At 38.3% G+C, this 12680-nt stretch overlaps 1 protein-coding gene and 1 long non-coding RNA gene across 3 annotated transcripts in view; one reads left to right on the forward strand and one right to left on the reverse strand.

Annotated features, from left to right (window-relative positions):
- Positions 1 to 12680, reverse strand: part of TTN (titin) — a 280746-nt gene that overhangs the window by 232819 nt on the left and 35247 nt on the right. For both annotated transcript variants that reach the window (XM_063595464.1, XM_034954590.3), the window contains exons 35-43: positions 12353 to 12613; positions 11972 to 12232; positions 10961 to 11221; positions 10302 to 10443; positions 10047 to 10212; positions 8671 to 8902; positions 6817 to 7101; positions 6467 to 6592; positions 1270 to 1458 (exon numbers count right to left, since the gene is read on the reverse strand). In XM_063595464.1, the coding sequence (XP_063451534.1) occupies positions 1270 to 1458; positions 6467 to 6592; positions 6817 to 7101; positions 8671 to 8902; positions 10047 to 10212; positions 10302 to 10443; positions 10961 to 11221; positions 11972 to 12232; positions 12353 to 12613 (1923 nt within the window). The remainder of the gene's footprint in view (positions 1 to 1269; positions 1459 to 6466; positions 6593 to 6816; positions 7102 to 8670; positions 8903 to 10046; positions 10213 to 10301; positions 10444 to 10960; positions 11222 to 11971; positions 12233 to 12352; positions 12614 to 12680) is intronic.
- LOC117979416 (uncharacterized) lies at positions 1276 to 6835 on the forward strand. Its single transcript, XR_004670229.3, has 3 exons — positions 1276 to 1330; positions 3214 to 3284; positions 6476 to 6835. It is a non-coding gene; the product is annotated as an uncharacterized LOC117979416 (long non-coding RNA).

Here is a 12680-nt window from a genome sequence, read left to right on the forward strand (position 1 = left end):
CTGGTTATGAAACCATTGGATTTCTGGCTTGGGAATGCCAGAAACCCTCGCATGAAATCTGACTGTCTCCCCGTTGTGCACCCTGAGGCTTGACAGAGGCTGGATGAAGCTGGGCTTTTGGCCAAGGGGCTCCTTCTTAAATGAAACTGATAAAGAGACATGCCATTGGGAGTTTGATGTATTTTCTTCAAATTTGCTAAATCCTGAAAAGAAGCATACCAATTTTTAATGTCTTACCTTGCATTGAAACCAGAACTCATTTGGAGTTGTCTACAGATTTGTCACAAATTTCAATAATGGACTAGAATTCAGTCCACTCCTACTGCCTTGTCCTTGTATGTCACTATTGACTCGAAGTCACACAAGTTCACTTCCATTTCCCAGAGAAGCAAGCTGAGACATGAATGGGCTAAGGAACTTCACTACATTGTTCATGAAGGCAATAGTGGAGTACCCAACAGGGTTTTGGATATTCTTTTCTTTCTTCTTCTTGTTGTAAAGTCAACTTTTTAATTTTAAACCACTTTAAATTCATTATTTAAAAAACATCTAGTTACAGTTAATGCGTAAGGTTAAGAAAAAAATAGTTTCTCTAAATCCTTATGTATTTGTATGTACTTAATACTACATAGACTATATTTGCTCAGGAAAAATAGTACCACTATATAAAAATGCTATCCTTGTTTGAATCAAATTCCCCATGTTACTGAGGAAGTGTTTCTGATTACAATTTAAGAGCCCCAACTAACAGAAATGTTAAACCACTTTAGGATTGGACTTCTTAACACTAAACCATTCTTGAAAGGAGGATGAATATAGCTCGCTGGTGTACAGACCTGAAACGGTCTAGCTTTTGAGAAATCAAAATTGTGTCAGCATGATAGGAGGATGATAACACTCTTAGATGTTTTTAAAATTTAATTTTTATCTTAGCCAATTGAGAAAACAAATCTACCTATTTCTGCAGCATATTTCGCCCCCTTCTGATTCATGCTGATCAGGAAGCATGACAGCTGGTGACAGCAGCAATACATTACAAATTGTTACAGAGAAAAAGCGGGGCCAAATGAAACGTGATGGTCTATGATTCACAATGAAAAGTGGTAAAGGAGAGGTCAGACCATGGCATATAACATGGAAATAATTAGTTGAATTAGAAGAGAATGGTAGGAACAACAATGATTTACATGAACTCTTGAGTAATTGTTACAGACATTGTTAAGATTCAATCTATATTTAAATGGGGTTCTGAAAGTTGTTTTACTTTACCTTCCAGACTCAGGTTGGCTGTGCTTGATACTTGGCCTACAGCATTACTAGCAACAAACGTGTAAGTTCCTTCATCTTCTGGATAAGCTTCGGCAATTTCCAGTTGATAAGTGTCTTCAAACTGAGTCATTCTAAAGAACCGAGATGGCTTGATTTTCTTGTCTTTGCTGTACCAAGACACTTTTAGATCTGCGACACAAAAGAAAAGAGATACTTCAACCACAAAAACGAGTGGATTTTTACAATTTACCTGCAAACACAATGTTAATAATACTAGTGCCTACATTTCATATTTGACTTAATAATATGATACTTTTCTCTGGGCATGCCATATCTACTATTGTTAAATGATTTCCTTTCATCTTCAAGAAGGAAATGTAATGATAGAAAAATATAGCTTGTCCTAAGGTTGAACTGGTTGTAATGTTTAAAATGATAGAACTTCAGTTACATTCTCTTTAGACATTTGCATGTCATGCAGTGGAAGCAGGGACAAGATTTTGACATATTCAGTGACTTTGAGAAAAAGACAGTCCTAAGAAGAGTCATCAGGAAAGGTTTGATCTGGGCTTGTAGTTGCCTTCTGGGACAGGAAATGAGAAAAATCTCCACTTTTGGTTTGCAGAAAAATCAATCAAAAAGAGAGCTGAGAAGATCAAGATATGAAAAGTCTAAAATAGATACCTTTGAAGGCCGTAGAAAAAAAATCTCTATCTTTGTTACTAATGAGCAAAAGGTTTCAGTACGCAGTATATATGGCACAAATAATTGTAGAGAAAATAATTTTTTAAATAAAGAGGGTGATTTATTATGGTATTTGAGCATCTTAGATACATTTGACTCTTTTCAGCGTGGCAGTTATAAGACATTATAATAAAGCTAGCTATTTCTATATAAGGATTTGAACCATCTTAAAATAATAGAAAGTAAAAACCCAAATTACAGTAAAGTAGCAGGTTATTGTGTTTTAATAATTGTAGGTGATATGCACTTTAATTTTAGTTAACTGTTTGAATAGCCAAAATCAAAGCCATCTTGTTTTTGGAGCACAGTCACTATACCACTTCTTGGTCTCAATACCATCCAAGATGATCTTCTAATAGTCCAATCATCTAGCATTTGTCTGCATTTTAATGCCAGTACTTGTCTATAAAAGTTACTCTCCTGCCCATGATGGTAGATGTGTATAAATGGCAAGTTCTCCTCTTAGAGTAACAAATCTGTTCAGTTCCTTAGATAGTAAGGTAAAGTAGAAGATGAAATCCTGGCCAGGCGCGGTGCTTCACACCTGTAATCCCAGCACTTTGGGAGGCTGAGGCGGGCAGATCACGAGGTCAGGAGTTCGAGAACAGCCTGACCAACGTGGTGAAACCTCGTCTCTACTGAAAATACAAAAATTAGCCAGGTGTGGTGGCACACACCTATAATCCCAGCTACTCAGGAGGCTCAGGCAGGAGAATAGCTTGAACCCGGGAGGGGGAGGTTGCAGTGAGCCGAGATCTCCAGCCTGGTGACAGAGCAAGGCTCTGTCGAAATATATACATATAAGGAAAATGAAATCTTGACACTACAACTTGCCAGCTGTGTGGCCTTGGAAATGTCATTTAAGCTTTCTGGATTAGTCTTTTCATTTGTAAAATGGCATGCGTAATAATGTATGGGCTATTCATTGCATATAATTGCTGTGAGAATTAAATGATATAACACACATGGAAGGGCTTTATAAGCCACTGGCACAAGTCAGTCATTATAGCAAGAATATCTAACATCACAGATGGAAGCAATGTTGTCTTCAGTAACACGCCAAAAGACAGTGCCATGTGATATAACATGAAACACCACCCCTATTTAGTTTGTGTGAAGGTGTGTGTGTGTGTGTGTGTGTGTGTGAGATCATCAATGGTACATCCTCTTACAAGGTTCTCTGCTTATTTCTACTGACAGCTTCTTCCTTTGGTGAACTGAATGAGGCACCAGGATACACATGAACTGCCACTGGACATGAACTGCACACAGTAAGTGAGTTAACAGGTAAAACTTTTCTTGGTAGTGGACTTGGTGCTTGTGGCTGTGATGCCATGATCTGCGTTACTCATTAGCCTCTCGCGGCTTCTTTGAGGCCATTCTTCTCCCATATTACTACTTCTGCAATACCCCACTTGTCTCTCCTGACTCCCCTGGCTGAGGGCCTCATCCATGCTCTCCAGGCCTATTGTAATAACCTCTCTCCAGTTCCTGACTGCCAGTCTCACCTCCCACATCTGTCCATTCCTTCTTTCCCTATCACAGTATCATTTCTAAAAAGTAAACCTGATCGTGGTACCCAGGGGCTTAAAAATCCTTCAGTGTCTCCTAAATGTAAACAAGATCAATTCCAAAATCTTCAGCATAGAATACCAAAAACTTTAGCATGGCCTTTGCCGTATTATCCAGCCTTCTGACCCACTCATGATATCACTTTCCAACTGTACTTAAACCACTTGCTTCTAGCACATGAAGCATTATTGCAAGTTTTGATGACTTGGAGATGTTGTTTTCTCATCATAGGATGCCACTGTGTTCAATGATCCTACATATTTTTCAATGCTCAGTTCACACATCTTTCTCTGGCTCTCTCCCAGACAGAGAATGATGAGTACGTGGGCCTGTTAATAGCACTTACAACCTTGGGATATAGTTGTGTGCATGCATCTCCTCACCTACATGTCAAGCTCCTTAAAGGCAAGAGCAAGATCTGCACCCCAGCACCTAGGGTAATATCTCAATAGCAGGGAAACAATAAATGGTAGAATTAAAATTGCACAGATGCTTAAATGAATAACAGACAATATCATTGCTAGACTAATTATTCATCATTTCTGTTTAGCTAGCTGTCACTCTGTAACCCTCCAAATGACACTGACTCATCGTCTGTAGAATAAACAGCAAAAAAATAGCTTTTTTACATTTTAAGATTCTGCTTTTCCAAATTATTCCTCTACCAGTAGGTGGCACTGGAGACCTTCAATAGGTAACATTTTCGCTGTTAGAAGCAGCACCTGGTTGCTCAGGGCCACGTTTCATGCTTCAGAAAGTATTGCAACCCCCAAGAACATGGGAGCTTCTGAAGACTCCCAATTTCTTTCCAATTTGTGGAAAGCAGGGCTACACTTACTTAAGGCAATACCTGGCCAGAGGAAGTTCTGTAAATATTTTTAGTCCCAGTGGTATGAAACTATGTGAGTTGGCAAGTTTTTGAAGGGTCATTCTATTTAATGAATTTAATTTCTTTCATATAGAAAACAAATTTATAAGAGGATGCTAAAACCACTATATGTGTACAGATATTACCACACATGGGAAGTTAATGATCTTCTCAGTTTACAAAGCCTATTCAAACCTTTTTAAAGACATTGGTTATGCAGAAAAGATAGTGAAATTTTTCTCTTTCTACCCCAATTGGTGTCTTGTAGAGTGCTTCAGGTGTATTTCTACAACACTTTAAAGGCAATACTACCATATGTTAATATGTTATAGACTTAAAAGCACTATACCAATATAGTTAAGACAAATATTACTACTTTGAATGATGTATATATATGTTTATATTAAAAAATTCCTCTAAAAATTAAATAAATGGATAAATTATTTAGTGTAGCTTTAGTGAACTTGCTTTTAAAATATATTTTGTATTATTGTGTTAGTAGGATATTATCAAATCAGTCCTCATTTATTAATATTTAGCATTTCTTGAACACTATCCCTCAAATATACAGTCTATGGTATTTGTCCATACTGGCCATACAATACTAAACATTGATGTTTATATAATTCCTCTCTATGGCTATAATAAAATGAATGTATTGAGCCCCAGTTACCTGGAAGCCATGCCTATAGGTGCTTTACATACATTATATCTTTTAATTATGCTCATAAAATCAAATAGGTCTATTAGATTTCTAGATCACCATCTCCATTCCTGAGGAGGAAATAATTGGGTCAGAAGACCAATTGAAGTACTAACCTGTTTAGAAAAATAAATCTTGACAAGGTAGAGATTGGATTATAAACTAATGGGAGAAGCATAATAAACAAAACAATACAACTTTGCAATTACTTTTGCATCAGCCTAATAAGAGGGCTGGGAGATGCCCAAGCTTTGAGAGTTTCCCTTTGGCTGGGAAACTCTCAAATAATTGTGATTATAGACAATCAGTTATGACTTGAAGTGGTTCCACATATATTGTCTCATTCTACCAAGATCAGATTCCTGGGATGAGGAAATTGGCTGGTGGTACTTGAGAAGCATGCCCCAATTAAAAATGGTAGCAGCTAACTCTGATTGATTACTATATCATGAGCACTGTGCTTTGTGCTGACTTGAGTTACCTAACTTAATCTTGATAATAATCTTAAGTGTTTGGTAACAGTCATTTAACCATCATTAATTAGTCCAGTCAACAATTACTTACGGAGTATCTACTATGTATCAGGTGATATTCTGGGGCAACCATCCACTCTTGTTTTCATAGAGCTTACCTTCTAGCAGGTACTATTTTTCAGATGCCAAATTCTAGGCACTAAAACGGAATTCCTAGCCTCATAAAATATATTTTCTAGGATTGAATGCAATCATATACTCAATGTATTCATGACAGAAAGAGAACGAGAGACATGATATATTTGCCTAAGGTCACATATTGAAGGCAAGATTCAAATTCAGCATCTTTGACCATAAAGCCCCGACTTTTGACCACTATAGGATATTGTCTTCCAAAGGATACCTTTCACACAAGCATTGTCCATAGACTGAATAATGTCTTATATAAATGTATTATTCTTTTGAATTATATGTAGATGCTATTATAATCTAATAATTTTAGTTTTGTCATTGTATTTTATCAATGAAGAAATTAAAGTGCAGCTACAATCATAAAGGGAACATGACCTTTTTTAATATTAGTGAAAAACACTAATTTTTTTATTGTGATAAAGAACACATAACATAACATAAACAACCATTATTAAGGGCACAAAATAGTGAAAAACACTTATCTAATTCTTAATTTAATAATTGAAATAAGTTTTCTGTTAGATTTCCATTAAGCTTCAAATTATGCATGAGAGATGTTTGTGATGGAGGAGAAGCTGACAGAATGTTTTTCCCATGTAATTATTTGTAAGTATTGGCAATGACACCTTTTGTTCTTAAACCTACCTGTTCCAGAAACCCGGCATTGAAAACGGGCTGGCTGCCCTTCAGAAGTGACAGTGTCCTGAAGCGGGGTGATGATGGCAGGTGGATAAACAGGCATTTCCTGATCAGGAGACACAACTTCTGGAACTAAAGAAAGAAACCACAAGATTTGTCATGATTAAGTCACCATAGAGACCTCACAGAAGGGAGCATGTAGGTTTATCTTAATTTATTTCACAGCAGAGTGCTTTCAAAGTTGGGTAGCAATCTACTTTTATGAGCTCCAAACTGTATTTTTAAATGCACTGGGAAAGGACAAAAGCCTGCTTCTTAGGTTTTATTTTCAGCTGGAAGTAGCGAGGCATTCCTACCTTCCACTGAGAGTGAAGCTGATGTTGTGGCAACACCGTAGTCATTCTTGGCTTCACAGGTATAGACTGCTGCATCCTCTGGGAAGGCTTCAATTAGCAAAAGCGTGTACTCTTGCCCATCATGAAGAAATTTGCACTTGAAGCCAGTGGAAAGCAGCTGCTCTTCCTTGTACCAGGAAATTTTGGGCTGTGGTCTTCCGGATATCACGGCACAGAAGCGGGCAGGCTTGCCAGACTGCACAGTGACAGGCTGGAGCTCCTGCAGAACTTGGGGCGGTTCAGGAGCTAGGAGTAAATGTTGACAAATAGCCCATGAAAAAGTGTAAAAACACAAGAGAGCATGCAAAACTCTACATTAATTTGTTGCTGGCTAGTTATACATCCAGAGACAAAATTTTGGAATTGTGGTATTTTTACTTGCCTCAGAATATTAGAACATTCTTTGTGCTAAGAATGAAGAAAGCACTTGGAATTTGTCCACATGCAGAGGGAATAGCTTCAGAAAGATATTTTTGATATTTGGGGGGCATGCTGAGAGTGCCGAGTTAACCTGATTATCCCAGTTTCTGTTTGTGGTGGGGGCTTAGCGATGGACACCTGAATGAATTATACAATAACTTCCGTGTGTTACCTATTTTTAAAAGTCAGTTGGACAAATCATGTGGTGAAGAGGCTCATATCATTCCGGTTTGTTTGTTTTGCAAGTATTTGTGTTTATGTCATAGTCATTTTGTTATGTACCAGTGCCAGTAAAATGCAATCAGTAAGTATTGAATGAATGACTGAATTAACACTATTTCAGATCTAGTTACATGCCATTAGGTAGACTTAACAAATTCAGCTTTCCTGTTTTGCTAACTAAAGCATATTCTCAGTGCTGTGATGAGTGAGGGGAACTGGTTAGTTCATGGAACCCAGAAATTAGAAGAAATGACTTCTGTGAGGCTGGTTTCTGACACTATCATAGAAAAGATCTTTACTTTTCTGTGCCTCAGTTTCTCCACTACTAATACAGAGATAATAAGAACTGGATGCCATGACCATTTGGTCTTCTAGGAACCTAGGGAATGTTGGCGATATGGTTCATCTTTGTGAATCTTGAGATTACCCCTGGAGGTCCTGCATCTGCCTCAGGGGTATTTTATTCAAAGAGATATGGCCTAGGATGAGAATAGGAAGGGAGGTTCCATTTTTCTCTTGCATCTAGGTTAGACTCAAAACAAGGTCAGCTTGAGATTCAGCCTTAAGATTTCTAATGAGGAGAGCAGAGGTTTAACAGCACTTCCCTGAGGACTGCTCAGAGGCTCCTCAGGAGTGCTTGGTAGCATGTGGAATTCCCTGTCCAAAGTAAGAGCCCCTGTTCTTAGAGCTTGGGGTAGAGAGGATCTAGTTCCACATTGCCTGAGGCTCTCTAGGCCTTCCAGGGTCTCAAAGAGGACTTTTGAGTTCTCCCAGGCACTCCATACCAGAGGCTGGAAACACCCCTTTCACTTGGTAGTGCTGCTAGGACTTGAGCAGTTCAGGCAGAGGGCAGAGAACTAAAATAGCTTAACAGCGAATCTAGAAGCTCATCTGGGGTATATGAAAATGGACACCCAATGGGTGTTCAATAGTTTTGAGCAACCAGATGAGGATCTGGCCATCAGGTGCTTTCTGAAAATAACTTCTCAATAGGTCTTTTAACAGCTGCCCTCCCTTTTCCATAGATATAATGTGAAAAAAAATGTAGCTGGAACCACATGAATACCATAGGTTCTTTAGAAATTTCCTTCAAGTTACAAGAATTTAGTGACTTAAACAGGAGGATTATTTCTGATGGATCCACAAAATATGCTGAAATCTGTCCCTACATACCATTGACATAGAGAGTGACAGAACTCCTGTTCCTTCCTGCCACAAAGGTGTATTCTCCTGCATCGCTCTGTCTGGTCTCAGAGATAAACATTCGGTGGATTCTTCTCTCCACTACATATTTGTGTCGTTCTTGAACTTGGAAATTGATTTCAATGCCATCTTTATACCAGTGGGCATCAACATCGTCTTCATTGACCTCAAACTCAACAACAGCACACTGTTTCTCAATGACCTGTTGATGGAACAACATAAAAAAAAAAAAAAAAAAAAAAACTTGAAGCTCTGGTTTCCTCCCAGTTAATCAATTTCTAAAACTGGTCAATGAATGGCATGTGAAACCAATATATTATAATGTAATAAGTTGGCTGATTAAAACACTCTCTAATTTTTCCTGCCTAGTATTGGACAAATGGTACATAAACTTCTCTTGTAGAGAATTGTGTTTACAGCTGCATGGAGGAAAGGAGCTGCCCCAAAGAGACAATTATTTCATCCCTAAATGTTTGCTTCTTATTTACTAATAAGGGATATAATGATGCTTTACATTTGGGGGCTTTTTATTGTCTAAAAAGTTATTACTTAATTTGATTTCATTTTATATGAATAATAACTTTGTGGGCTAGGTAGGAATTATTATCCTCATTTTAAGAGTGAGAACACTGAGGTTCAGAATTGGCAAATAAATGATGGAAGACATCTCCAGGTTATCTGAGTCCTCATTGAAGGCTTTTTCATTATAGTCCACAGTTTGTAAAGTCTGGTTTTCTTTGGATGAGCAATATGATAAAGCTGAACTCAACTGGTATTTCTCTAGACATGTTTCCTCCATTATATCATTTGGGATGGTGGACACTTATGAGGACAAGCTCTGTAAATGCAGGCGACAGCAAGAGTGCCCAGCATCCTTGCCAGGAACCCAGCACGGCTTGGACAGGGCTTTCTCTTAGACTTCACAGAAAGTATTTCTAGCCACTAAGTTCCTTGACACTTGCCTCTCCACAGATAGAAACCCTCTGAGAAAATGTCACCTTGTTCTAAATTTCCTTAATTCTAATTGATGTGTGAACCTCACGATTTACATTTTAATTCTTTTCTGGTTGGTGCTGCTTGGCAAGCAGCCATTTATTAGACAGTGAAATTTCTACAGCTGCTTTAATTAACGTATTTAGACAGCTGCTAGGGACACCCTTATTCCCTGAGTGGAAACTGTGACTAAATTGAGGTCAGCATAAGAGAGTCTAAGCCAAGTAAGAATGAGCTGATTTAATTCTTTAAAGGATGGTGGTTAGAAAATGTAAAAGGGAAACATTAAAATATAAAATGATAGATTATGGACTACCGATGATTTTTCAAAACATTTAGTATGTAGACAATACCTGAACCTCCTTTTTAATACTTCGGATGCGAACATCTCTGCCTTCTACAAAGAGTTTTGCAGTTGACACGTTGCCTCCTGCCACCACTGTGTACTTCCCAGCATCAGACATCCGGGTGGATGGGATCAGAAGGCGGTGGACATATTTCTCCTTCTGAATCTTTATTCTATGGATGAAATGGAAATTCGAGTTTACCGTATGGTGATTCAGAGGAAACTGGGAATTACTGGAATGTAGCAAGACAAAACAACTGACCTGTCTGTGATCTGCAGTTCCTGGTCATCTTTCATCCACTGTACAGTGATGTCAGGTTCAGAAACTTCACATTCAAACATGGCTCGCTTCTTCTCCAGTACCTTAATGTCCTTAATGTGTTTCCTAAATTCTATATGACGAGCTGGAAAATAGCATGTAGAAAAATTAACATTTTTAACAGCTTTATTGAGATATAATTCACATACTATACAATCCACCAATTTAAAGTATACAATTCAATGAATTTCCATGTATTCATCACTGTGTAGCCATCACCATAATTTTAGAACATTCTCATTCTCCAAGAAGAAATCATGTAACCCTTAGCCATCACCCCAAGGACTTTTCTATTGTCTCCCCTGTAGACCTAAGCAACCACCAATCTATATCTCTATAGATTTGTGTATCTTGGACATTTCATATAAATGGAATCATACAATATGTGGTCTTTGTATGGTCTCTGGCTTCTTTCACTTAGCATAAAGTTTTAAAGGTTCATCCATGTTGTAGCATATCGTAGTGCTTCCTTTTTATTGCTGAATGATATCCCATTGTATGGCTATCCCACATTTTATTTATCCATTCATTAATTGATACACTAAATTTTATAAAGCATGTATGACATTTTTTCTATGGATCTAATATGTATGAAACCATACCTTCCACATAAAGTGTGGCTGTTGATGTTGCTTTTCCAGCCACAAAGGTGTAGTCAGCAGCATCCCCAAAGTGAACATTCCTGATGTTCAGTGAGTGTGTGAGCTTTTTGGTTCTCATCTGGCACTTGTCAGTTGATTTGATTTCCACACCATTCTTTAACCATTTGTAAGAGATGCCTTCATAGTTCACTGTCACCTCAAAAGTAATAGTGTCTTTTTCTTCAGCGTTGATGTCTTTCAGCATGGAAGTAATCATGATTGCTGCAAAGGAGAAAAGAAAAAACACCCAAGGAGACTTTACGTAAATATGATGTGGGTTATAACAGGTGCAGAATAAAAATTTGGAATGTTTTTAGTGCGTCTGTTGAGGAGATTACAGTTTAGAGATATAAGCTTTGATACCTTCCATGTACTATACAGGACAGTGCCAACTTACAGAGGAACAGAAAGATCAAGTGATAGACACTGAGGCATCTTTCCAGGTAGCCTTTCAATGCTACTCTAACTGGAACATTTTATCCAGGTGGAGATACTAGTGCTTTACTCAGTGTAACCACATACTAGATGTTTCAATTAACAATTTTTTTTCTTTATTTTTTGAGGCAGGTTCTCACTTTGTCGCCCAGGCTGCAGTGCAGTGCCGTGATCGTGGCTCACTGCAGCCTTGGCCTTCTGGGCCCAAGCGATCTTCCCACCTCAGCCTCCTGAGTAGCTGGGACTACAAGTGTGTGCCACCATGCCCAGCTAATTTTTTTTTTTTTCCTTTTGTCTTTGCTAGAGGCAGAATCTCATTGTATTTCCCAGCCTGGTCTCAAAATCTTGATCTCAAGCGATTCTCCTGCCTTGGCCTCCCAAAGTGCTGGGATCACGAGCTTGAGCCACCCTGCCCACCCAATCAAGGATTTTTGAGTGGTCAGCAAAGTGTAGGATATAGAATATCAATGAATCTACTGAATATTTGATATTTTATATATATATGTGTGTATATATATATATATATTTTTAACTTACGGGTGACTGTCAGGGTGGCACTGACTTGGTCATTGCCACAGACAAATGTGTATTCTGCCGAGTCCTCTGTGCTGGTGTTCATGATGATCAGCTGGTGGAGTTTTCCCTGCACAACTATCTTGAACTTTTCACTCATCTCAATTTCCACACCATTCTTCAGCCACATGGAAGGGACATTGAAGTGGGACACCTCACACTCAAAAGAGGCAGTTTTGGTCTCAGGCACCTCGATATTTTTCATGGTTTTTGTAATATGTAATGCTTGGTAAAATCAAAGAGCACTTCAGTTAATACAATTTGTTTAAAAAGTAGATGAAACCAAACAAATAGATACATAGGGTTCATTAAGGAAAGGGCTGTAGGGGGCTGCCTGATACTTACTCTCCACAAACAGTTTTGCTTTGCATTCCAATTGCCCGACCACAGCTGTGTATTCCCCAGCATCTGAGGAGGAGATGTTCTGCAGCATCAGCTTGTGGACTTTCCTTTCTGAGACCAGTCTGTGTTTGTCACTTGGCTTAATTTCCACATTCTTATGGAACCATTTTACTGGAACAGTGTCATGGGAAACACTAACTTCAAAGGCAACAGTGGCATTTTCCAAGGCTGTCACATCCTTTGGCTTTTTAATGATCTTGACAGCTAAGAGGAAAATTGGAGCAATTCAGTGATAGGGTTAACTTAATGGTAACCATGGGCTGACTGCTTG

Source organism: Pan paniscus, chromosome 13 (genome assembly GCF_029289425.2).
Source record: "Pan paniscus chromosome 13, NHGRI_mPanPan1-v2.0_pri, whole genome shotgun sequence".
Classification (NCBI taxonomy): domain Eukaryota; kingdom Metazoa; phylum Chordata; class Mammalia; order Primates; family Hominidae; genus Pan; species Pan paniscus.